Source organism: Amphibalanus amphitrite, unplaced genomic scaffold (assembly GCF_019059575.1).
Source record: "Amphibalanus amphitrite isolate SeventyFive unplaced genomic scaffold, NRLGWU_Aamphi_draft 000830F_arrow, whole genome shotgun sequence".
Classification (NCBI taxonomy): Eukaryota; Metazoa; Arthropoda; class Thecostraca; order Balanomorpha; family Balanidae; genus Amphibalanus; species Amphibalanus amphitrite.
Window position 1 is genome coordinate 159,948 of NW_024882324.1, and position 26,023 is coordinate 185,970.

General features: G+C 62.2%; 1 protein-coding gene across 1 annotated transcript in view; it reads right to left on the reverse strand.

The window, feature by feature from the left end:
* Positions 1-108: 108 nt before the first annotated feature.
* Positions 109-26,023, reverse strand: part of LOC122366781 (histone-lysine N-methyltransferase 2D-like) — a 48,812-nt gene continuing 22,897 nt past the window's right edge. Inside the window, exons 21-51 of the mRNA XM_043339371.1 lie at positions 25,601-25,755; positions 24,583-24,833; positions 24,138-24,278; positions 23,651-23,697; positions 23,422-23,439; positions 22,271-22,309; positions 21,906-22,143; positions 21,408-21,771; positions 20,888-21,155; positions 20,263-20,458; positions 19,761-19,916; positions 19,224-19,438; positions 18,798-19,019; positions 14,172-18,519; positions 13,852-13,970; positions 13,333-13,681; positions 12,921-13,046; positions 8,221-10,349; positions 7,813-8,079; positions 6,819-7,599; positions 6,377-6,510; positions 5,817-6,084; positions 5,313-5,587; positions 4,846-5,046; positions 4,212-4,670; positions 3,271-3,420; positions 2,804-2,965; positions 1,625-2,040; positions 1,237-1,366; positions 798-983; positions 109-502 (exon numbers count right to left, since the gene is read on the reverse strand). Of these exons, the coding sequence (XP_043195306.1) occupies positions 410-502; positions 798-983; positions 1,237-1,366; positions 1,625-2,040; positions 2,804-2,965; positions 3,271-3,420; positions 4,212-4,670; positions 4,846-5,046; positions 5,313-5,587; positions 5,817-6,084; positions 6,377-6,510; positions 6,819-7,599; positions 7,813-8,079; positions 8,221-10,349; positions 12,921-13,046; positions 13,333-13,681; positions 13,852-13,970; positions 14,172-18,519; positions 18,798-19,019; positions 19,224-19,438; positions 19,761-19,916; positions 20,263-20,458; positions 20,888-21,155; positions 21,408-21,771; positions 21,906-22,143; positions 22,271-22,309; positions 23,422-23,439; positions 23,651-23,697; positions 24,138-24,278; positions 24,583-24,833; positions 25,601-25,755 (12,903 nt within the window). The 3' untranslated portion in view covers positions 109-409. The remainder of the gene's footprint in view (positions 503-797; positions 984-1,236; positions 1,367-1,624; positions 2,041-2,803; positions 2,966-3,270; positions 3,421-4,211; positions 4,671-4,845; positions 5,047-5,312; positions 5,588-5,816; positions 6,085-6,376; positions 6,511-6,818; positions 7,600-7,812; positions 8,080-8,220; positions 10,350-12,920; positions 13,047-13,332; positions 13,682-13,851; positions 13,971-14,171; positions 18,520-18,797; positions 19,020-19,223; positions 19,439-19,760; positions 19,917-20,262; positions 20,459-20,887; positions 21,156-21,407; positions 21,772-21,905; positions 22,144-22,270; positions 22,310-23,421; positions 23,440-23,650; positions 23,698-24,137; positions 24,279-24,582; positions 24,834-25,600; positions 25,756-26,023) is intronic.

Below are 26,023 nucleotides of genomic sequence, written 5' to 3' on the forward strand. Positions count from 1 at the left end.
AGTTCTCTCGAGCAGTGGTAAAAATGCATAAGCGCGACATACGAACTGAACGTCGATCACCGGACAATTTTGCAACTGAACGCAGCAGGAATGTCTTCAGACGCCGGACATTTAGAACATGTGTATTCACGCAATATATGCAAATGAGAAACACGATAATGCCAGCGTACAACGGGACACCAGTATGCGGGCGACCAGCCCTCGCGTGCAACGCAACAACAAAACACCGCCCAAACGGTTACCAGCCCGTGTCGTCCGCGCCCGGCGGCCGCCGGTCACTCACTCTCACACACACACATACACATACACTGACACTGGAGTCTCTGTGGGGGGCCCTGCGGCGCAGCCAGCAGCCCCTGTGGCGCCGCGCGCCCCTCAGTCGGCCAGCGGCCGCAGCTGAGTCGGCCGCTCAGTTCATCCACTTTCGGCAGTTGGGCGCGCCGCACAGGCACGGTATCTTATTGCTGTCATCCTCAATGTCAAACTTGTAGTCGTACGCCAGCTGCGGGGCAGAGTGAGGTGTCGTTAGGAGACGGGGTCAGGGGGCGTGTCAGCACTGAGGGCTCACTTGGCGAACAACCCAAGGAATTTGCAGGTCTGAGGACTAGCTACTTTACAACTTATCAAACATCGCCAATGAAACAAACTGGAAAACCACCAGTCAGTCCACAAGTAACTTTTGTAATTGGGATTCCCTAACCCCCTCCCCCACCCAACCAGCACAGTAACCACCAGTCAGACGCCCGCCCCGTCCTGCCCGTTCCTCTCCCTCCCCCGTCCTCTCTCGTCGCCCTCACCTCCTCGCCGCGCTGGATGCGCCGGTTGGCGAAGATGATGATCTTGTGGTGGCCCCTGTCCACCTCGACGCTCTCGGTGATGCAGTTGGGGTTGCACGAGTGGTTGATGTAGCGCGCCAGGCCGCCGCTCAGCGTGGCGTCCACCACATGGTTCTCGTCCACACGGAACATGTAGATGCCGCGGTTCTGCAGAGGGAGTGGCGGTCAGCGGTGGAAGGGGAGCAATCTGATGAGTATGAATGGAAAGTCGATCACATTAAGTGCCTAAACACGGCGGCAAAGAACAGAATATCACTGAGCAAAATACTCGTGCCAGTCTGTCACATGTCACTGATGGCGCAGAAAAGCCCACACATGACTGCGCCAGATTCCTCTGTAGCCGCCTCTCGGTCTCCCTCCAGTTACTGGTGTCAGCTGTACCCTCCCACTCGGTACTCACGGCGGCCTCGTAGCGTTTCTCGCGGCACTCTGCAAGCTCGTTCCGGATCACTTCGCCGATATATTCGATGATCATGGTGAACTTTTCCAGCGTGCGCGCCGCGTACAGGCCCAGGCCCTGGATTTTGGACCTGTGAACGGCATGAGAGTTAGGCCACCATCCGAAGGGCGCAACCAAAGACCAGTGTACCGCAGCTATGTTTTGCCGGCTGACTCGTATGACTCGGAAACAGCAAGCCTTATCAAACAGGACCGGCATATGGTTCAAAACAGACTGAGCAATTGGTCATCAGTTAACCAACTATAGCTAACTTATCCGAGAAGACCACACAACACTCTTCCCCACAATAGCAAGAAACCGAAAGCGTCGTCCACCGTAATAGTCTCACCTGGCGAGGTAGACGTTGTTGCGCCACTCCTGTTTCATCTTTTTGTACTGGGAGCTGCGCGAGTGGACAAACTGTTTGGAGTAGGGCGCGCTGCTGTCGGACGTGTAGCTGATCTGGGCCAGACTGCGCGCGTGGCCGCCGCCCGGCCGCTGCGTGTGTGGCCGGTTGAAGTGGGTGCGCAGCTTGGCCTCTGATCGCGCGCAGCCGGTCGGGTTGATGGCCAGGGGAAGCTCGAGCAGCGGGTTACGGCCGTACTTGAACCGGTAGTCGGTGAGTGTGTCGATGCCCGGCAGCGACTCGAGGATCTTGATGATGGCCGGCTCGGTGAGACCGAACAGATCCTCGCCGGTGACGTACTGGGGGAACAGGCGCACCATGCCGGCCTGCTCCCGGAGCCGCGCCAGCGGACGGAGCACCTGACAGGGGGAGAGCGGGGGTCAGCTGATATACTGTACTGGGGGAACTGTCAGGCGCACCATGCCGGCCTGCTCCCGGAGCCGCGCCAGCGGACGGAGCACCTGACAGGGGGAGACCGGGGGTCAGATACTGGCTTAACTGCACCCGGACACAGCTGTTGGCCGAGGACAGAGGGCAGAGAAGCCAGGGGAAGAGGTCAGCCGCCCGCTGTGTTATCGTCTGTTAGATATCTGATTCGTTGAAAATGAGTGTTTAGTTGCCAAACAACGTTCAATCAGGAAAATTTAGCATCTCCCGACGATCTCCATCACGGAAGCAAAACAACAGAAACAAATAATAAGTATCCGTCTCCACTCTCCATTCTTCCCGGAGAACTACAGCGTGGTGGCTGTCCGCCACTGTAGTATCTCACCTGTTTCCACACCCCCAGACAGGACCCAGCTGCAGTGCCTGCGGTCGCTGTCTATCTCACCTGTTTCCACACCCCCAGACAGGACCCGGCTGCAGTGCTGTGGTCGCTGTCTATCTCACCTGTTTCCACACCCCCAGACAGGACCCAGCTGCAGTGCCTGCGGTCGCTGTCTATCTCACCTGTTTCCACACCCCCAGACAGGACCCAGCTGCAGTGCTGTGGTCGCTGTCTATCTCACCTGTTTCCACACCCCCAGACAGGACCCAGCTGCAGTGCCTGTGGTCGCTGTCTATCTCACCTGTTTCCACACCCCCAGACAGGTGGTCGCTGTGCGCCACTGTCTATCTCACCTGTTTCCAGACGCCCAGACAGGTGGCATCGGTGAAGGTGACCTCTTTAAGCGGCGGCTCGCGCACCACGATCACAAACTCGGGCAGGCCTTCCTTCTCCTGGATCGAGCACTCGTACTGACAGCGCTTGTTGGCGCGACGGAAACTCCAGAACAGACGGATCTGAAAACGAACAAGACGGACTCTTAGACCTGAAAACACTGTCACACGCGGGCAACCAAGAGGGAGGCGGGAGCACCACACAATTATTCGGCACTTTCGCATTTTGTGGCATGTGCTTTTCCCTTCCAATGAGCACATTACGAGGCATAAATTGTGCCATTGAATATGCAAAGCATATTTACTACCAGGGCAATTATAGCAGACATATTCGAACACCAATCAAGTGTTATATCCAACCGTTCCAGCCACCCCGCACTGAGTCCACCACAGATCCCGCCGACCGGCCGGCCGGCCGCGCCACTCACGATCTTGTATCCGATGGGGTAGATGTAGTTGCCCGTGTGGAAGGCCGGCAACTGGTGCGGCAGGAGCTGTCCCACAGACAGGAAGATGAGGGTGCCGACCCGCAGCAGGTGCGACTGGTCCGAGCCGGCCTGGTGCATCACCACCGCCACCTGCCGGCGACACGGATAAACAAGGTACGATCAGATCAGACACACGGGTGGGGCTGAGCTGAGCCGGCCTGGTGCATCACCACTGCCACCTGGCGGTGACACGGACAAACAGGGTACGGGCCAGTCAGGAGACACAGACTGCGAAAACATGGTGTCCGCGGAGACGAAACACCAATGACAAAGACGTATGTGGCTCTGCACCTCGAGCCAAGATAAGCTGGGCCAATAAGCGTTGCAGCAGCTGATCCCTGGCAGCCAGTCCCCAGGCGCGGATACAAGGGGGGCCATGGGGGCCGTGCCCCCCCCCCTTGGCCGATTTTTTTCAAAAATAAAATAAAAAGTTAAAAAGTTAAAAAGCTGAAAAGGGGGCCTCCTGAAAATAAAGTGGCCGAAATCCGATGAGTTTTTTTTTAACCTACCCACTTAGTTATTTCTTAGAAGACTAGCTGAGAAGACTTCTTTGTTAGAAGATTGGTAAAGCTTTTCATAACTTGGAGGTCTCTTATACTCACAGAGATGACCACTTTTACAGGGCCTCCTAACCTGCACAGAGGGCCTCCAAGCCTGCACAGATGTTGAGATGTTGCCTGAACAGCTAGATAAGCTCAATAGACGCAGTTTTTTTTTTGGGGGGGGGCCCCAACAAGTGGGAAGATGGGGCCTCCAACAGGTGGGATTATGGGGGGGGCCTCCTGGTTTCTAATGGCCCCTCCCTTGGAGATTTTCTGGATCCGCCCCTGCCAGTCCCTATCCCCTTCCCTGACCTGACCTCCCACGTCGAGCTGTCTCACCTGTTTGTCCTCCTCGCGCTCGATGTAGACGCGCCGGTAGACGGCCAGCGTGGTCAGCTCGTTGTCCTTCTCCCCCTTCAGCCAGTGCTCGCGGCAGTACACCGCTTTCGTCTTGTAGAACGTGCACTTGTCCTTGACCGAGCACGCCAGGTGGTAGGCCTTGTCGCAGCGCACCTTGAAACACTTGACGGAGGCACCCGTCTCCTTGCAGAGCGTGCAGGTACTGTTGAGCGACTTTTTCAGCGCCAGGTCCACGTTGACCAGGGCACCGCTCTCGGTCTCGTACACGTCGTCGGCCCAGAGCGCGCAGTTGAGGTGCACCCATTTGTCGACGTCAAAGTTGAGCAGGCGCGCCGGCCCGTCAGACATGGCGTCCCCGATCATATGGCAGAACAGACAGCGACGCACCTCCTCCGGCATCCGAGCCGGCATTATACAGATGCCCATCTGGAACAACAGCTGCGGGGAGGGAGGGGTGAGGGGATGAGATGGTCAGAACAAAGCAACTACACAGTATGCAGCAAATATACTCAGCGAATCATGAGACCATTTCTGTCGACAAAAGTAACCGAACTGAGCACACACCCGGTGGAAAACTCCACACATCCTCACATCCCACGCCCCACGTCCGTACCTGGGTGAGCTCGTTGTCGGACGGCTTTCGGTACTTGCTGGGCGGTTGGACGGCGTCCGTCCAGTCGCGGTACTTGATGTTCTTGAAGCGTTTGCCGGCGGGCTCCTTGGTGTCGCTGGCGGCGCCGGCCGACGAGCCGCCCGACTCGTGCCGGGACAGCTGCCGGTCGCCGCGGCCGCTCAGCAGCTCCTTGGTGAACGGCTGAGGAGCGGAGCGCGGGGGAGGGGTTAGCGAACGGCGGGGTGTTTACGGGACTGTCACTGGGTGGTATACACACACGACACTCATACACACGACAACTACATGCTTCTGCGATGGCGATCGACTGTACCCTCCAAGCACACCCTTTTAATCAGCCCCATTGCGCCAAAACTGATGCTCACGTCCTAAGCACTGATGGCCATCCACCACCTTCCACCCCGAGCCCTGACCCTCTCCCCTCCTTGATCCAATGTCGGCACACTCACGTCGTCTCCGTTGGTGAACATGTCTCGCCCGGTGTGTCCGACCACGGCGCCGGCGCGACGCTCGGCCGCCGCCGCCGGCGTCAGCTGACTGCCGCAGAACTGGCTGAAACACGACTGGCCGCAAAAGTGCAGCTCGTCCGCCAGCTGGTCGGCGTCTCGCACCACGGGCAGCTCCGACTTGGCCTTGCTGATGCTGCCGCTGTCGTTGAGGATGACCACCTCGCAGTACTGGCAGAAGCGCGCCGTGCCGTTCAGGATCTCCTGGATGTCCACCACTGCCGGGGAGAGAGGTCAGCTGGGTAAGGGTAAGGGCACTGAACTGCAGGGGACATTATACAACTGCATATGGAGCCAATGGTCGAGCCAAATTGTTTCAGTGATTCTTGTTAGCGCTTAGCCATAAAAGATGATGCTAACTTAGTGAATGGGAATGGGTATCTCGTGCTACTGATGGCTGGCCCACTCACACTCTGTTATTCCGGAGTATCAAGTTCAGCTACTCACCCTGGTCTCGTCCGTCCTTGCCGCGCGCCTGCCGGTACAGTCCGAGCCGCTGGCTGGGCGGAGTGCCGGTCCGCTCTATGACCTGGTAGCCGGACGGCGGCGAGATGTTGAGCAGCGAGGCCAGGCTGCGCAGCACGGCACCCACGTCCTGCGCCTTCTCTGAGGTCAGTGTCAGCGTCACCGTCACCTGACCCGCGCCGCGTGCCGGCCGCACCGGCGACTCGATACCCAGGTGGGACTTCAGCTGCGTCTCCTTGTTCTCCTTGTCCTGCGGCAAGAGAGGGGGGAGAGGGAGGGGAGGGGAGCTAGTACAGGGGAGGCAGTTCTATAGTTTAGACATGGTATGTGAAGGTCAACGAATGTGAACGTCAAGCTCTGAAATTAACCTGACAAGTACAAAATACTGCGCCAAGACCGGAACAATGGTAGGTGCCATACACCCGCAAGCCTTCCCGAATCAAAATGCAACCCCCGGCCCCCGGTCCTCCCTTTACCACATACTAGCTGCCTTCTCTCCCGCAGTGCCCGGCCCCACCTCCAGCCCCGCTCCTGCCACTGACCATGCCGTTGAGGTGGCTGAGCGAGACGCCCGGCCGCGCTCGCACCGGCACGGGCGCGATGAGCGGGATGTCCGGGGAGCTGCAGCGGCTCCGGTCGGCCGGGTCCGGCCAGTCGTCCTCGATCAGACGCAGACCTGAGGCGTCGGGAGAGGGGCGGTCAGTGGGGAGAGCGACAGTAAGCGGGGAGGGGCGAAATATAGTGGTAAACGCGCCCAAATGTCAAACAGGCGATGAAAGGCAGAGGGAAACGGTAATGGCGGATTCGCAGTGATGAATGCAGTTGAGCTTAGGTGAAGGTTCAGTATATTCCTGTTAGCCAATCGGACAAAATTTCATTCAGGAAATGTATGATGGACGAGGAATGGTCAATATATGAGATGAAGTTATTTACGGGTCTAAGCCTAGTCCCGCGGGCACTGATTCGGTGTCGGCCGCTACTCACAGCTGTCGTGCAGGTCGGCCAGGTCGGCCGGGAGCTCGGCAGACAGGAGCGCCGGCGGCGGGGCCGCCTCTCCGGCCACCGGCCCAGGACCAGGATGGGGGTGCATGTCGGACGGTACCGCCGGGTGGGCCGGCCAGGCGCCACCCGGTGCCGCCGCCCCGGCCGCCGGCGGGCCCTGGTACAGCACAGGAGCGGCACCGGACGGCGGGGGAGCGGCAGGGTACGGCGGCGGGTACCGGCCGGCCACGCACGGCTGCCGGCCGGGGTACGGGCCGGGTACCACCGACTGGTACCCCGCCTGCGGTACAGAGGAGCTGGCCACGCGCCGGGAAGGCTGCAGCTGCCCCCGGTACTGCGACACTGGCATCCCGGACTGGTAGAGCCGCGGCGCCGGCGGCTGGTAGCCGGAGGCGGCCGCCAGCGGGTGGGAGCGCGGCACGGCGCCCTGGTGGGCAGCGGAGAGCAGCCGGCAGCCCGGCGCGCCCCACGGCGCGTGGTGGCCGGGAGGAGGCGCCGGCTGAGGGGCCAGATGGGGCAGCGGCTGCTGGTGATGGCGGTGGTGCTGGTGGTGCTGATGCTGGTGCTGAAGATACTGGTGCTGCTGGTGGCGGTGCTGGTGAAGCAGCTGCTGGTGCTGTCCGTGCGGCTGGTGCGGCGGCAGCGGCTGGTGCTGGTAGGCGGGTATCAGGGATCGTCTGAGCGCGGCCGGGTCCTGCAGGCGCGATTGCAGCTCCGACAGGGCGTGCTGCTGCTGCTGCTGCCCAGGCCGGGCCCCGGCGCCGGCCGGCCCGCGGTCGCGCGGCGCCAGCAGCGCCAGCAGCCGGTCCAGCGCAGCGTTCAGCAGCGGCTCCGGCAGCTGGCGGCCCAGCATCTGCCGCGGGTCGGTCAGCACCCGCTGCAGCAGCAGCAGCTGCAGCTGGCTGGGCGTCTCGCCGCTGAACAGGGTCTGCAGCGCGGCCACCACCACGGCCGGCTCGGCGCCGCCGGAGCAGGCCGCCGGACAGCGGCGCCGCCACATGAGCCGCTGGTCGAGCGGGCCCAGCGGCAGCCAGCGGCCGTCCGCGTCCAGCTGGTTCCCGGCCGGCCGCGGCGGCGGTCCGTACAGCGCCTGCGCCAGGCACGAGCGGCACCGGCAGACGCGCCGCTGCCGAGAGCCGCGGCCGCGTCCCCTGGCCGGCGTGCCGGGCCGGTGTCCGCCGCCGCGACCCCGGCCGTACGGCCTTAGCGGCTGGGAAGGGCCGGCCGGCCGGCCCGGGCCGCGCTGAGGGCCGATGAACACGCGTGTGAAGTTGCGCCCGCTCTGGCTGGGCCGCACTGGCAGCGAGGATGGTCCGAGCATCTGCAGTCGCGGCCGGCCGTCGGTGGCGCGGCGCCCCGGCCCGGCCAGCGGCGGCCCGCGCGCGGCCGACAGCGGCGGGTGGGACGGCGGCCGCGGGAGGCAGCCGGGTGGCGGAGCCCGGGGTACCAGCTGCTGGTGCTGATGTGGGTTCACAGCAGACCGGTCCCGCTGCTGCTGCGGCGGCGGCTCTGCTGTCGGTGCTGGCCCGGGAGTCGGTATACAACCCCGCGATGGCGCAGGTGTTTGCGATAGAGTCTGTGGGTGTGTTTGTGTCTGTGTCGCCGTGGTTGTCAGCGTCTGTGTCTGGTTGTGCGTCCTTGGCTGTGTCGGCGTCTGTGTTGGCATTTGAGCATGTGTCTGAGTCGGTGTCTGAATCGACGTCAGTGTCTGCGTCAGTGTTTGTGTCAGCGCCTCAGTCAACATAATCGTCTGTGTTTGTGCTGAAAATGGAGCTGAATTCTGAGCTGAAGTGACGCTTGCAGTTGGAGTGGCAGTTGCGGCTGAAGTCAGCGTTTGAGGCGGAGCTGGAGTCTGAGCTGGAGCTGGAGTCTGAGCTGTTGGGGCTGAAGTGATCAGAGTTGAGGCCGACGTCTTCGCCTCTGCCGGGCCCGGGGCGGCTGTCTGCGAGGCGGCAGCCGCCGACGCCGGGGCGGCTGTCTGAGATGTCCCAGCCGCTGACACGGCCGTCTCCGCGCGCGGCGCCGGCGGTATGACGCGGATGCGGATGATGTTGGGCGGCGGCCGGTCCGGCTGCGACTGCTGGTGTACGATCAGCCGGCCGCCGACGATCGACGCGGCGCTGTCCAGGCCGCTGCCGACGGGCGCGCCGCCGCGGGTCGGCCGCACCGACCCCGTCACCGCAGCCGCCGACACGGAGCTATTCACGATCAGCAGGCGCTGCGAGTCTGCCTGGCGGCCGGGCGCCGCCTCTCCACCCGACACCGGCGGCCGCGGCTCAGGGTCCCTCTGCGGCGCCCCGGCCGCCGCGGGTCCCGCATGCTCCGGTTGGCCGGCGGTGTCCGACAGCGGCGCGGGCTCGCCCTCCGGCTCCAGGTCGATCAGCGGCGGCTCCACGGAGGCCGGGGTGGCCGGCTGAGTGCTGGAGGCCGGGGTGGCCGGCTGAGTACTGGCCGCCGAGTGGACGCGACTGTGTTGCTCCAGGAACTCGATAAACTCGTCATCCGCCGGCGGATGGTGCGCGGCCGGCGCCGGCCGGTCGGCGGCGCGCGCCGGAGACTCCCCCGCCGAGGTGAGGTCAGAGGAGCTGCCCAGCTCGGGCACCAGGTCGATCAGACTCCACGGCGCCGCCGCCGGACTCGAGTGGGCTGACGCCGCCGCCGCCGCGGGCTTCACAGGGGTCGGTGCCGCCGACTCAGGCGCCGGAGTCTCGTCTGCCGGCTTGGGCGATGTAGGCGGTGCCTTCTCCACAGGTTTCTCTGCTTCAGTCGCCGTCGTGCCCTCAGATACATCCACGGCCTCCGCAGATGCAATCTCGTACGTTTCCACCACCGGTTCGGGCGGTGCCTTCGCTACCAGTTTATCAGACGTCTCCTCTATAATATCCACCACCTTCACAGAGCTATTAGCCTTCTTTGCCGTTCTCTCCCCACTGTGAGCTGCTGCCCTCTGAGACCGGCCGGCCGTCTCGGCGCGATGGACAGTCTCGGCGGCCGGCGGCGGCCCCGTGCGCCCCAGTTCGACCGAGCCTCCGGGCACCTCCACCTCCTCGGCTACGTCGGGCGCGCCGAGCGCCGCCGAGCCCAGCGCAGAGATGGCCACCTTGGCCGGCGGCAGCAGCGCCGCCCCGGCGGCCCGCACCACCGCCTCCGCGTCACCGCCCTCGTCCCCACTGTCCACAGTGTACACGGCCGGGGCGGGCCGGGCGGCCGGGCAGCCCCTGCCGACCAGCCCCGGACGCACCACGGCCGCCGACTCGCAGTCCTGGAACACCACGATCGGCGACGGGGCGGCGGCGGCGCGGCGGACGGCCGGCGGCCGGCCCAGCGCCACCGTCTGACTGTAGTTGTGGTCCAGCTGCTGCGGCGAGGAGCGGTGGCGCCCCAGCACGGAGGACTCGCCGCCCGGCTCCGGGGAGGAGCAGGACTCGGTGGCCGAGTCGTCCTCGGAGGAACACGGCGTGATGGAGGAGGAGTAGCAGGCGGGGTAGGGCAGCCAGCCGCGGCGGCCGCCACCTGGGACAGAGCGGGGAGACGGATAGAGGGACGGAGGGAGGGAGGGAAGAATGGAAAAAGGGAGGGAGGGAACAGGTACACCACGGCGACAAATAAACTCTACACTAGCTAAGTAAGAGTACAGGATATTACGAATGAGCAAAAGGATAACGAGCTCAGGAATATTAACAAAACTCTTGGGAACTGCGGTGAACACATCACTGGGGCATTCCACGTCAACCGGGACAGCCAAAATCGGCCACCTCTGCGATTTTGTTCAAACTTGGTATACTTATTGGCCATTGAGTGAAACCTCTGAGGGTGAAAGGATTTTGTCATATGCCCTCGGGCTACAGAGATACAAGTCGCTAAACTTCTGCTTTTTTAGCAGAATTGGACGTGTATTGCAATCTTGAAAGATCTATAGCTTCAACATTTTTGAAGCCATTAATTTCAAACAAACTGAAACGTGTACATAAGGAGTTATGCTAGTAAGATTTGACAATTTTTACATTTTTTGGTGATTTTGAATTTATTTTATTTTGAATTAATTTCTTAAAATGTAATTTGTGAAAAATGGGTACCCTTCGATTTTGCTCAAATTTAGATATTGTCTTCCACTAGACGTAAGGCACACGTGCTGAGAAAATTAGAGTGGGCCAACGATAACTTTGGATGATATAGCAACAAGTAGTGCAACGTAGCACGGGCGGTGGAAGGGACCGATTTCGCTAACTCCACCTGTTTATCGCCAATAACTCACGCCATAATTATCATATTAACGTCAAACTTTTAGTATCTGTCCAGAATCGAATTGCAAATGCTCCCGTGCAAGAAATAGGTAAATCGGTCCACAACAATTTCTAGTAATAGCGGTGTAAAGTCAAACATTCCTGCCGGAGCGGCTCGGCGGCCGGCGCCGGCCGTTGCCGCCTGAATGGTAGACTGTGCCGGCGCGGGTCGGTTCAATCTTTGCACCACGCTTCTCACCGCTGATTATGATCGATTCGTGTCAAATTTTGTGTGAAGGCTTAGAAATGTACAGGCAATCTAATGTTCAAATAAATACGAAAATCAACTGGTAAAATTAAATTTTTAGGGTGCAAACACAATATGTGACTATGACGTTTCCCGCGTCGGCCGATCCCCGCCTCTGCCGGCGACATCTCACTCTTAGCAAGCCACTAACTGCCAAATTTATGGTAAGATTAACTACAGATTCTCATAACACTACAAATGTCGTATAAAGGAAGAAATAGGAAAATCGGCCAGTATCTTTTAGAGCTATGGGCGTATAAACGCAACGCAGTCACTATAGCAAATTTGATCACGTTTAACCTCATTTGATCTTGAATATATTGATCTAGGGCCATGAAAATGGCACACGATAAAGTTCCCCACCGCCTAACCTACAATTCAAATTCCTTTTTATTATACCTTCTTTGGCTAAACCGGGCTTTTCTCCTCTAGCGCTGGGAGAGTCAGGCATATTTTCTTTTTGCAACCAAAGAGAGGCGGTGCCCGGAGAATGTTCTATTTCATCATTAAAAAACTGGCTTACGGTGACCAGCTATCTTCGTGGCTTAGTAGTAAGTGTGCCGAGTGTACCCACCTCGAAATCTAAAGGTCGCCCGCTCGCAGCGGGTCAGCCTGAAGTGAATACGCATTTGTTTTTTAAGTAGCATCTGGCCAGCCCGCAACTGTCGTGAGGGCCAATGTTCGTATCTAGGTAGCATTTGGCCAGTCGGCAACTGCCGTGAGGGCTGTACATATTTACGCGTGTTAGATGAGGTCAGGTCACGTCAGGTCAGGTTAGGTTTGCTTTGGTTTGGGGTAGAAAGAAGCATCTCCGGGTAGCGCCTCTCCTTGGTTGCTAAAACGAAACACGCGAGTGCCAGACATTACGAAGGCCAAAAGACAGTTACGTAGACGTCGGCCCATTCTGGATTTTTTATGTGATGTAGCTAATGTATAGGAGAATAAAATATGTAAAAATCAGCAAAATCGAAGGGTACCCATTTTTCAGAAAATCAAAATTTATTTTTTGAATTTTAATTAAGTTCACTAATTAGTTAATTACGTCAATATTGTTATCCTCAAATTAAAGCCTGACCTATTCCCTCCATTTCACACTTTGTCTCGTGGTGATATGTCTAAAACTTCTATAGTTATGACGCTTTAAAGATGATAATGTGCCTTGCCTAAGTCAATGTTTGATGACGTGTATCTCGGAAACGTGACGTCATATCTTGACAAAAATATGTCTCCTTTCTTTTCACATATAGATGAGTAGTTTCACAAAGTTTCGCAAAAATCGGAGGAGGTGAGGTTCAAAATGATCATTTTTTGTCCCACTTGACGTGGAATGCCCCCACTGCGATGAGCTGCATACCTAGAGCCTAGATCCGAACACGAAAGTCCGTCGAACACGAAGCCTTCCCGACGGAGACATATCAGACCACCTCACGTTTCACCCCAAGCAATGAAGTCTCCCCTTATCCACTCCATACACTAGTCACACTCCAGACGCTGTCACTGTCACACTGCGACTGTCACCAGACGCGGGATGTGAGGGCGGGTGACCATCCGTACCTGGGTAGCGGTAGCTGCAGTCGGGCGCCACCGTCTCCGGCGACGAGCTGCTGACCACCGTGTCCGGAGAGTCGGCGTCCCGAGCCGGGGTGCCGGCGCTGTCCCGACGGCCGCGGCGGCACGGGACTGGGGGAGGGAGGGGGAAGGGTCAGTCGGCGCAATCCCGACGGCCACGGCGGCACGGAACTGAGGGGAGGGAGGGGGAAAGGTCAGTCGGCGCCGCGAGCCGGGGTGAAACCTCACATCAAACAGCGTTAATAAGAAATTAACACTTGAGGTTCGAACATCAGCTTCCACAACAGTAGCTGTAATCAACTCCAATGGATAACCAGAAAACCAAATCCCTCTCCAGTTCACCTTGCTCCAATGTCCAGCGCCCATTCCCGTCCCCATTATAGTCGGTACGACTCACTGATGTCGTCCTTGTTTCCGAACTCCTGCTGGTAGAAGCCCAGGATGGTTCTGCCGAGCGTGTGCTGGGTGGGCCGCGGCTGCCGGTCGCCGAACGGCTGCCGGCTGTAGTAGTCGCCGGCGCCGGCCGCCGTCTCCAGGGTGTCTCCGTCGCGCGCCACCAGTTCGCCCAGCTGCGGCCGGTAGCCGGGACGGCCCAGCCGGCTGGCGTGCGGCCCGGCGCCGGGCGCGCTCACCACGCCCAGACAGGCGGGCACCGGCGGCTCCTGGACGGCCAGCGCCGGCAGGGAGCCCAGCTGGTGCATCAGACCCTCCAGGAACGCGTCGTAGTCCTCCTCCAGCTTGGAGCCCTGCCGAGCCGAGCGGCGGAGTGGTCAGCACAGAGCGCGAGAGGGGACACTGCATGCACTGCGCAAATCAGCTCACTGTATCAAAGTCGTCAGCAACGTGAAACGTCAACAATCATTAGAACACTGATATGACAGCGTCACTTGTGTCCTGATGAGCTACACTGGCGCACCTTTCGGGTCCGTTTCTTGGCGCCGCCGCCGTCCTTGCCCTGCGACTGGCGCCTCTTTTGCTGGTACTGACGCCGCTTCTGCTTCTTCAGCTCCTCAGCCTCGCGGGCCCGCTGCAGGACTGTGGAGGGAAGAGCGAAACAGGTCAGCCACAGGAGCGTAAAATCACAGCGATAGATGGTTACAAGACATCAGAGAGTGATCAGGTTATGTTTGCATTGAAAGTAAGGAAAAACAACAAATGAAAAGCAAGTTCAGCATGCTCTTTAACTACCACGGTACTACACAATGATGTATGGACCCTATGCGTCCCCATGCTCACCGTCGGGCGGCAGTGAGACGGAGCTGGTCGGTGTGATGACCGAGCTGCACGGCTGGCCGGCCTCCCCGGCCGGCGGTGTCTGCGGTGTCCGCGCGCCGTCCCGCGCCGCCGCCAGGCCGGCCGACGGCGGCCGTCCCGCCTGCGAGCCGGACGGGACGGGCGAGGATGAGGCGGAGGAGACGGCGGACGCCAGGGCGAACGCCGAGGTCGGGGTCGGGGTGGAGGTCGGGGTGGAGGTGGCCGCCGGAGCGGCCGCGGTCGGGGTCGGGGTCAGGGAAGGGGACGGGGAGGGCGACGGGGAGCCGGTGGGGACCGGGGAGGAGTGGGTCAGCGGGGAGGCCGCCGCGACTCCGGTGACGGCGGTGGGCGCGGCAGACAGCGGCGCGCCGGCGGGCCGCAGCACGGCCAGGGAGCCGGGCCGCGCCGCCAGCAGGCTGTCCACAGAGACGGTCTGCGGCCGCGCGCCGGCCGCCTCCTGGCCCGGCGGCCGCGCCAGCGCCGCCGGCACCTGCAGCGGCTTGGGCGGCTGCGGCTGCTGGCGCGCGATCGGCGAGATGGTCGAGCCGCCGACCGCCTGTTTGGCGGTCAGCTGGCCGGCCACGGACGGCGTCAGCACAAACTGGTGCGCGCCGCCCGGCTGGCCCGCCGTCGTGGCGCAGCCGGCGTTCTGCAGCAGCTTCTTGAGCAGCACGTTCTCCTGGCGCCCGGCCGGCGGCGGCGGCTGCTCCGGGGCAGTATCAGAGACCGCCGGTCTGGCGCCGGCAGACTCAGCTGTGGTCGTCTCCGCGGTGCTGCGGGCCGGGGCGGCAGTATGAGAGGTCGCTGGGCCTCCGGACGCCGAGGAGAGCACCGTGCCGCCGGTCATGTGGTGCTGCTGCTGGTGGATGGACAGGCCGCTGACGGGCGGCGGGTCGACGCCAGGTGCCCCGCTCTCGGCGCCGGCGGCCACCGGGCGGCGTCCGTACACGCTCACCAGCTGGGTGGCGGCGCCGGCAGAGCCCGCACCACCAGAGGACACGGCGCCGGCCAGCGGGCGCGCCACGGCCGCCGTGGCCGCGCTCTCGAGCAGCGCGCCGATCCGCGCCGCGTTCGATATGCCCGCGCCGGGAATGCCGATCATGGCCTGGTGCACGCTACTGGGTGGTACCTCTGAGAGCCGCGAGGTGGGCAGCTGCGGCACCGGGGCAGACGTCGCCAGGGAGCTGACCGCTGAGGCAGTGGCCACGGCCACGGCGGCGGCCGAGGACGCCAGGGACGGCGTCACCAGCGACGGTGCGGCGATCTGAGAGGTGTTGGCAGAGACGGCGGCCATCAGACCGGCAGCGGACGAGACCGGGGACTCTCCGGCCGCCGTGGAGGCCACCAGCGCCGTGTTGGCCGCCACCGCCGCCGTCAGCGAGGCCGCCGCCAGCACCGGGGCAGCGCAGGCAGACACCGCCGCCGCCGGGACGGGACGCGGGGCAGTCGTCAGAGCCGACACCGTGCCGTTCGACATGACGACAGGCGCCACCCGCGGTCCGTCCGGGCCCGGCGTCAGGATCACCGTCTGTGACAGAGTAGAGGGCGCAGACAGCAGGGTTAGAGCTGAAACCGCGGCGGCCGACAGAGGAGCCGCACTTCCGGAGGACGCGGCACTGGGCGCCGAACCGGCTGACTGGACCGGAGTCGAAGCCGGAGTCGAAGCCGGAGTCGGAGCCGGAGTCGGAGCCGGAGTCGGAGTCGGCGCCGAGGACGGAGCCGCAGTCGATGCAGAGTCTCCCGTAGATGCCGGAGCCGCAGCGGCAGTCCCACTAGAGGTAGGTACTTCCGTAACAGCCGCTGATGACGTCGGGGCCGGAGCTGAGCTCTGTGCAGGCGCAGCGGCCGTCGTCTCGCCGCCCGGCGCGGCTGTAGCGGTCGTGGTCTCGGCAGCGGACGCCGGGGCCTCAGCCGGGGGAGCGGAGGAGGCCGCCGGCGTTGGAGCGTCACTGGAGACCGGCGGCTGGGCGCTGTCGGTACTGGTAGCCGGAGTGGCGCTCTGTGCGCCCGACGACACGGCAGTGTCGGTGGCGGCAGCCGTGGGTGTACTTGAAGTCTCAGTCGATACAGACGGTGTCGCTGAGGCTGCATCGGTGGCAGCTGTCGTAGTCGGGGTTTCCACAGGCCCGGCTTCGGTGGAGGTCGGTGTCGGAGTCGGGTTTGGTGTTGGCGTCGGAGTCATCGTGGGCGTACCGCCCTTCAGACCGAGTTTCCACCAGCCGGGCGGACGGCCCCGCAGAGCGCGCATCAGGTCCGGGTTCGCTCCGCCGCGCAGTCCCATCGGGAAATGGCCGAACCGTCCGAACGAGCGGCCCGGCGGCAGGGGAGCCACGGCGGCTCCAGCGGCACCGCCGCCGCCGCCGCCGTTCCCTCCGGCCGCTCCACCGGCAGCCCCTCCGTTCCCTCCGGCAGCCCCTCCGTTCCCTCCGGCAGCTCCGGCCGGGGCCGGGGCCGGCTGGGCGGCCGGCGCGGGCGGCGGGCCGGCCCCGCCCGCGGCCGGCTGCGGCGCCGGGCTGGCCGGCGGCACGGCCGAGCCAGGCGTGGACGGCTGTCGCGGCGAGGAACCGTGCGGGGTGGCCGGCGCCGGCGTGCCCGGGTGGCTGCCCGGCTGCGGCGTGGCCGGGTTACTGCCCGGCTGGCCCATCTGCGGCACACTGGGCGGCCGCTGCTGCTGCGGCTGCTGCTGCGGCTGCTGCATCTGATGCTGTTGCTGTTGCATGTGCTGTTGCTGTTGCTGCATCTGGTGATGCTGTGGATGCTGAACTTGCTGTTGCTGGTGTTGCTGATGATGCATTTGTTGTTGCTGTTGCTGCATTTGCTGCTGGTGTTGCGGCGACGGCGGCAGCCTGGGCATCTGTCGCGCCATCTGCTGCTGCTGGAGTCTCTGCTGGTGGAGTAGCTGCTGCTGCAGCTGCGGCTGCTGCTGCTGCTGTCTCTGCTGCATGAGCTGCTGGTGGTGCTGCTGCTGCACCTGCCGGATCATCATCGGCTGCTGGTGCATCTGTCCGGGCTGCTGGTCGGCCGCCGGCTGGCCCAGCTGCTGCTGCTGAATGTGCTGCTGGTGCAGGTGCAGCTGGCCCGGGTTCTGGCGCATCATCTGCTGCTGCTGCAGCCGCTGCTGGATGATGTGCTGCGGGATCTGCTGGTGCATCCGTATCTGTTGCTGCGGCTGCTGCTGCGGCGACCGCACGCGGTACTGCACCTGCTGGCCCGGCTGCGGGTAGCGCTGCGGCGGCTGCTGGCCGGGCGCCGCTTGCTGCTGGGCCTGCTGGTGCTGCTGCTGCTGGATGTAGTACTGCTGCTGCTCGTGCCCCGGGGACGGCGCCGGCCGCGGACTCTGCGGGGTGCGGGGAGACATGATCTGTCCGGGAGTCGGCGGGCCGCCGCTCCTCACATACTGCTGCTGTTGTTGCGCTTGCTGTTGTTGCTGTGCTTGTTGTTGCTGCTGCTGCTGTTGCTGCTGCATGTAGAACTGCTCGTGGCCGGGCGACTGCACCGGGTGCGGACTCTGAGGCGGACGCGGAGACATGATCTGCTGCTGCGTCGGAGTCTGCGGCCCGCTGCCGCCGCCGTACCTCTGCTGCTGCTGCTGCTGCTGCTGGGAAGTTGGCACGTGCTGCTGCTGCTGTTGCTGCGGCTGGGAGGTCGCCGCCTGCTGCTGCGGGTTCTGCTGCTGCTGCTGCAGGTAGTACTGCTCGCCGCCGGGCGAGGGCACCGGCCGCGGCGACTGGGCCGGTCGCGGGCTGGCCACGGGCGTCTGCTGGCTCTGGCCGGGCGTGTGCGGACTCTGCGGGTGCGGCGCGCCGCCCGGACTGCACGCCATCTGGGCCGGCGACATCAGCGGACTCGGCTGCGGGCTGGTGACGAACGGCGACGGCGACATCACCTGCTGGCAGTGCGGGCTGGCCAGCGCGCCGCCCGACGGCCGCCGGATCTGCTGCGGACTCGGCGTGCGCGCGCCCGGCTGCGGGCCGCGCAGCGGCTGCCGCACCAGCGCCATCGGCGCCCGCGGCCCGGCCGGGAAGCGCTGCAGCAGTACCGGGTGCAGGCGCGCCTCCTGAGGGCTGCTGTGCGGCGAGAACGGGCCGCCCTCCAGCGGCGAGGCCGGCGGACGCAGGCTCGGCGACATGCGCGGGCCCGGGCTGGCCAGCGGCGACTGGGACGGCGACGACGGCGGCACCATGGGCGAGCGCGGCGGCCCGGGCAGCCGAGGCGACGGCATCCGGGCCATGCTGGCCATGGCGGCCCCGGCCGACTGCACCACCTGGCCGCCCACTGCGCCCGGCACCGCCACCGCGCCCGGCGGCTTCGGCTTCTTGTTACGGTAGTCCTGCAACAGGGAGACAGGCGGCGTCAGCAAAACCGGAGCATGGTCACGCCAGATTCTCAATTATTAATTTCACGAAGATTACGTATCAGCAAGAACAGCATTCCAGCAGATAAGAGCAGCAGAGTTACCTATAAATCTAAGCATCAATAATGAAGTTAAGATCAAAAACAAGTTTTCAAATCGTGAATGCAACACCTTTAACCAAGCATGACCTTCTCAACCTCCGAATATCCTCTGCAACTTCCCCGGCCTGCGCCGATCTCCCCGTTCCGTCTCACCTGGAAGACCATGTTGTGCTGTCGGGAGGCCTTCCGCACGGCCTCGATCTGTTTCTGAATGGCCGCCTGCTCGGAGCAGATGCGGTCAAACTCGGCCGAGTCTACCACGCTCAGTTCCTGGCCGTTCTTGCGCAGCGTGCGCTGTTTGCTGTTGTACGAGCGGCGCTGTTTGCGGTATTTGGTGATCTCCGTCTCCAGGGTTTTCAGCTGGACAGAGTAGACCTAGCGGAGAGTGGGGGTGGGTCAGGAAATCGGCGGCACCGAATCGGCAAATAAAACAGAACAGTCATGACTGTGGAATATAACCAGCCCCACAAAGAATAAAATACGAGCATGTGAGTCATAGAAGCCAACTACCACCCTCCGTAAACTTTGGCCCGGCCCCGCTCCCCTCCAAACCTCCACCCCGCCGTGTCGGCCGCTCACCTCCTGTTCATGGATCAGCCACTGTTCGTAGTCGTGCATGACCTTGACCTGCTCGGGCGTCTGCGGGTTGTCGACGGGCGCGGGCGGCGCCGGCGCGTTCTGGACAGTCAGCTGGACAGGTGCCGAGGTGGCGGCGGCGGCCGGCGCGACCGCCGACGGGCCGCCCATCAGGGTCGGGTGCGGCCGCGCCGGGTGCGGCGGGTGCTGCAGCAGCGCTGCACGGGGAGGAAGGAGGACACGGTCAGCAGCGCATGGAAAGATGACTGCACCATGACTATTGCCCATTGGCCAGGGTGCATACCGGACTGCCAGGTCTAGTGGTGTGATTTTCACAGCAGTGACAAATTCACAGACCGAGTCACAAAACCAGAAAACGAAAAAACTGCGACTCCTAAAAAAGCTCTCATCGATTAACAGAAATGAGAAAATTGTCACCCTGCAACGCTTAGTCCGAAATGCACGAACACTTCAGCTCTCGCCATCTACCACTGATGGACTCGTCTCACTCCCCCCGTTCAATCAGCCCGTCCCACGGACCTGGGTGCAGTCCGGGGTCGTGCTGCGCCGGCCGGCCCTGCTGCAGTGCCATAGCCGGCCGCTGCTGCAGGCCACCACCGGTCACCCCCTGGTACAGCTGGCCGCCGGCTGACGGGTGGCCGCCCAGCGACGCGCCAGACGTCACCGCGTACTCGGCTGGCGGGGCGGGCAGGGTGAGTGTTAGGGGACACGGGTGGGTGTTAGGGGACACGGGGTGTTCGCGATAGTCGGGCTGACAAGGAGTGACGGTCAGGGGCACCCGGACAGGGGTAGCGGTTAAAGTTGAGCAAATGGTAAAGAGAGGGGCGATAAACGCACTGAGAAACATCGGATGCCGAATGACTGGCGCAAACAAAAAGGTCAATGACAAACACACCAATGTCAAAATACCACGAGGTCAGAAAACGCCACCGATAAAAATGGTAGCTAACTGCATATTATCGCCAATCAGCCAGGTCGGCCGTGCCCCAGTACCATCAGCGGTCACGTGGCCCTGACTCACGTCTGGCCATGGCCTGTGGCTGCGGCGGCTGCGGCCCGCCGGCCGCCCCCGCCGCCAGCCCCTCCGGCTTGTACTCGGCGTCGGCAGCCACCTGCTGCGCGTGCAGCTGGTGCGGCGGCTGGCCGGCGGCCGGCTGCTGGCGCTGCTGCTCGCGCTTCTCCTCCTCCAGCAGGTCAGCCAGCAGCAGCGGCTGCTCCTGTCCCGCGGGGGGGACACAGTCAGACCTCAGCAGGGGGGGGGGGGACAGACCACAGGTCAGCCAGCAGCAGCGGTTGCTCCTGTCCCGCGAGGGGACACAGTCAGACCTCAGCAGGGGGGGGGGACAGACCACAGGTCAGCCAGCAGCAGCGGCTGCTCCTGTCCCGCGAGGGGACACAGTCAGACCAGACGCGGGGACACAGTCCACAGAACTAGGAAGACCAGTCTAGAAAGAGAATAGCAACACACAACAGTCACAACCACGTGCACTTGATGATTCAGCTTCCAAACGATGTCGAAAACACACATGCTTGATACAATCCGACAAGATCTTAGGCCATATTCTGATGACCACGCGGCTCATATGACAGCTCAGTCTCTGCTCATTATATCCGCCGCGTCCCACCTTTCTTATTGCCGTGCCCACCTGCAGCAGGGCCGGTTTGCGCTCGCCGCTCGGCTGGTACGGCGGCGGCACGCGGCCAGGGTACGGCGGCGGGCGAACTCCAGAGGCGTAGCCCACCGTGCCGTGCGCCGGCACGCCCATGGTCGGCTGGCCAGGCGGCAGCGGGCGGTGTACCGGGATGGCGCCGTGGGGCGGCGGCCGCGGCGGGCCCGCCGGGTGGCCCACGGCGGCGGCGCCGGCGGCGGCGGCAGGGCCGACCCCGACCTGCTGCTGGGTCATCATCACCGGCCTAACAAACGGGGGAGAGGCAGCCGGGTCAGAGATACGTCAGAAACCAACGGACGGCTAAGGATGACAGCATCTCGGTATTAACAGCGAGTGAGATTTTTCTGTCACATTATAAACAATTTCAAGTTTGAACGCGTCGATTATTACAAACGATGTTGCAATAAGCTAACTGGACTAAGAAAATGATAAGCGAACAATGAACAGCCTGCCAGCACGCCACTGACCGGTCCCGACCGCCGGCTCGGCTCCCCACCTGTGCTGCTGCATCCCGCCGGCGGCGCTGACCACTGCGGGCGCAGTGTGGAGCGCCGCTGCCGAGCTGACTCCCGACACCGCTCCGGACATCGCTCCGGCCGCGGACACCGCCCCCGCGGACACCACCGCCGCCGCGGACATGCCGGCGCCCGGCCGGAGCCCGGCCGTGGTGGCGGCCGCCGAGCTGACGGCCGAGGCGGCGGCGGCTGCGGCGGCGGCGGCTGCGGCAGCTGCGGCGGCCGCCGCGCCGCGCTGTTGCTCCTGTTCCTGCTCCTGCTCCTCACCCACCAGCTCCAGGACAGTCTTGTGCTCCCCCAGCTCCGGGTGAGCGTAGTTCAGCAGGTTAAAGTCGTCCCCGATTCCTGCGAACGAAGCAAGACATGGGTGGTGACGTCATGCATTAAAGCAAAAAACACCAAATGCAGTGTCTCGCATCACTTTCACGATAATTCATCAGTGATAATTTCGGCCAAACAGAGACTGTGAATAACCTTACCGAGAAGTTCATCATCCTCGTCGCCGTCTGTTTTATCCTCGGCAGCCGCAGCCGGCTCCTCCTGCTGCTGCCGCTGCTGCTCTTGTTTTATTTGCTGCGCAGGCTGGACCCCTTGTTGTTGTTGCTGTTGTTGTTGCTGTTGCTGTTGAGCCTGCTGTTGCTGTTGCTGAGCTTGCTGCTGAGCTTGCTGCTGCTGTTGTTGAGCTTGCTGCTGCTGCTGCTGCTGAGCCTGCTGTTGCTGTAGTTGCTGTTGCTGCAGCTGCTGTTGCTGTCGCTGCTGCAGCTGCTGCTGATGTAGCTGCGCCTGCTGCTGCTGCTGCTGCTGCTGCTGCTGCGCCTGCTGCTGCTGCTGCTGCTGCTGCTGCTGCTGCTGCTGCTGCTGCTGCGGGGAGGCCGGCGGCTGACTTGCCCCGGTCGGTGCCGGCACCGGGCTGCCCGCCGCGGCCGCTGGTCCCACGGACGGACTCGGGCCGGAGCTCGGAGCCGGGGACGTCACCGCCGGGGAGCCTACCGGAGCTGGGAGGGACACGGACCGAGCGTCAGACCGAGCGCACACACACACAGGGGCGACACCAGACTCTGACCTGACGGAATTTTTTAACTCTGCTTATACTGGACACTCATGCGAGAAATGTCAAATATATGCATAATGTCAGATGCCTGCGAAGCACAGCACGGTAGAGCAATGCAAGCGGTATCGCGGCACACGTCGGCTGCGGCGAACGACGGCGGATGCTGGGGAGTGCTGGGGGGGGGAGGGGTCGAGCGGGTGGAAAAGTGCGGCCGGATCTGCCTCGGCGAGTAGAAAGAATAGCAGGTGAGGCACAACAAAAGAGTGTAATCCATATATACAGAAACAAAGTCAAGCCACAACACATGAAAACGGACAAAAGGTCCGTGCCTGTTTTCTAATCAGATTCCAGATAGCTCGGCAAGTGGCAAAGCACTGCAACTCTGTATAAACTTCTCTAAGGTATGAACACCGACTGCGATACGGCTCACAATCGTCCTACAGGTAAGATGTCAAACTTACTTTGAGTCGGTTATAAATGTACGTTAGGTGGATTCAAAACAGTCTACATTTACAGATCTAAATATAGCGCACGGCAAAGAGCCCACTGTAACGAAAATATTACGCACTGCAAACAAAAAAAGAAATATCAACACGTCTAGTAAAATCAAGCAACAAAAAGCAAACAATAACAAACAGCGTGCGACAAAACAATATCGAAAAGGCAAGCCAAGCATGAAATCAAACAAATAAAAACAAACAAACAAACAAACAAACAAACAAACAAACAAACAAACAAACAAACACAAAACGAACAAACAAAAACAAACAGAAAACACGATCAGGCGTGCCGGGCTGGCGGCGGCCGGTCGTCGTGCGGTGTGACAAGCGGAGGCCATGCAGCCGACCGACCGGCCGGGCGGCGGGCGGCGGCCCCCTACCTTCCTGTGGAAACGGGCCGGGCGCGTGGAACGACTCCGAGTGGGTGGAGGCCGCCGGCGGCGCAGGAGGAGGCGGCGGCGGCGGGGGCGGGGGCGGCGGGGGCGGCCCCCACATACCGGCCACCATCTCCGCCCGGCGGTGAGGAGGCATCATGTGCCCTCCGGCTGGGGAGTGGAGGTCAGTGAGACCGGGCCGGTGCAGCGCAGGTCAGCCAGGCCGGCTCCAAACGGCGCCATACAGACACACTCCCTACACAGACAGCCTGTCCCTGTCTAGCCAGACAGCCAGTTACAGACACCCAGGAACGGCAGACAGTCCGCGGGTTGGACGCCTGGATTTCTGTTAGAACAGGCAGCCAGGACACGGAATACCAAACATCAACCCTGCCATTGGACATTACGGTGTTAGCCGAATAATTCAAAGCGCCCAAAAAGTGTCTCTTATAATATGCATTGAATACAACGCATTTGTTATGACGCGGTAAGCACACCTCACATAAAGTAAACTTAGCAAAGCCCCGGTATATCAAGTTAGTCACTTCGCCTCCAGAAGCTGCACCCATGTTTAGTCTCCGTCGCATGGTGTTTGCATTCGTGACAGCCGTCTCATTGCCATCACTGAAGCCTCCACGGTTCAACACAGAACCTCATCAGGGTATGCGTCCAGTGTCAATGTCACGCCCCGTCCATCCCGTGTCAGTCCGTCCGTCCGGTCCCAGTGCCAGTGTCAGTGTCGGTGTCAGTGCCAGTGTCACACCCGTGGCGTCTGCGCACACCCACCTGCCGCGCGCTGCTGCGCCTGCTGCTGCGCCTGCAGCCGCTGCTGCACGATCAGCTGCATCATGCGCGGCTGGCGCTGCTGCGGCGGCAGCGGCTGTCGGAACGGCTGGCCGTGGTGCGGCAGCGCCGCCCGCGCAGAGCCTGACGGGGCGGCGTGGGGGTCAGAAAACGAACGCAGGAGCCGCCAGCACAGTGGCGGCAGGAACAATATCTCACACAGAGTGCAATATCTGACAGAGTGCAGTCCTCAGCATTTGCTACGGTCACTAGTTTGAAGACTGGGCCCATTCTCAAGTTAAACATGTTTATCCACAGGTTGTCCCAGCGTCTCACAAATGCCTGCCGGGCGACTGTAATTAAGCGAGTGTAGCGAATGTTGTAGTTAAGCAATCTTCAGCCTGTATGACTGTGATCGATAAGTTGACCCGCGGGCGCGCTGACCCACCGTGGTGCTGTTGTTGCTGCTGCTGCTGCTGTCGCTGGAGCAGCTCGCGCAGCTGCTGCTGTCGGGCCAGCGCCAGCTCTCCGCCGTCGGCCGGCTGGCCGGGCCGCGACGGGCCGCCCAGCTGCATGAACGGGTCCGCCTGGCCGGGCCGGACGGCGAACGGGCTGGGGACGGCGGCCGGCGCGCCGGGGCCCGGGCCGGGACTGGGGCCGGGACTGGGGCCGGGGCTCAGACCGGGGCTCGGGCCGGGACTGGGGCCGGACGGGGACGGCAGGGCACGCGGGGACATGTGAGGAGACATGTGAGGATGGCCCATCGGCGACTCCTGCGAACCGGGCCGGCCAGTGACTCCTCCTCCGAGGGCAAACTACTCTACAGTCGCATCACACAGACATGGCCCACAGCGCCTGGAACTAACAGCCCTTTATTAAACTGAACCCAGAATAGCCCACCCGGCAGATCTGCTCGGAAGATATACTTATATCTTCCGTGGCCCTGTGCTCAGCCGAACTCACCTGCTGGGCGGCGGTGGTGACGTGCAGCTGCTGCTGCGGCTGCTGCTGCTGCTGCTGCTGGGGCGGCCTGCTCTGCAGCGAAGTGGGAATGTCCTCCTCCAGCTGCCGCTGCACCAGAGCTATCGCCGCCGCTGCCGCCGCAGGTAACCAAACTCAGTCAGCTGAGATCAATGCAACCACCATACACTATCGAACACATTGGCAGTCATACGACAGCTCAGCAATGTGGCACAGGGGTTAGTTACTCTAACCTAGCTTCAATCCACCACGTCATACCAACGCTCTCACCTTGGGCCTGCTGTCGCTGCTCCTGAAGAAGCAGTTGCTGCTGCTGTTGCTGCTGCAGCTGACCCTGCGGTTGCTGCTGCTGCTGAGCCTGCTGCTGGTGCAGCTGCTGTTGCACTGGCTGCGGCTGCTGTTGTTGGTGCAGCTGCTGCTGTCCCTGCGGGTGCTGCTGCTGGTGTATCTTCTGCTGCTGCTGCTGCTGCTGCTGCTGGATGTGCTGCTGCTGCTGCTGCTGGATGTGCTGCTGCTGGGACTGCTGGACCTGCTGCTGCTGCTGCGCCTGCTGCTGCGCCTGCTGCTGACGGAGCGCCTGCATCTGCCGCCACTGCTGCTCGTTGGTCTGCAGCGTGGTGGGCCGGTGCTGAACGGCCTCCTAGGGGCGCGGACGGAGCGTCAGCGGACGGGAATGGCGCGGGCGCTCAGAGACGACCCTCCACCGCGGGCAGACTATAGACACTGTGCAGTCAGCGGGCACAGCCGCCGGGCAGTGGCGGCGGGACCGGCAGACACCCATATCCGAACACGGTCAGCGGATTAAACACTGCCACACAGCTCAGCGATACCGACAACTTAAACACAACTATCAACAATTCATCGATTGAAACAACTACATGTTGACAGCTCTTACCAGCAAAACAGTC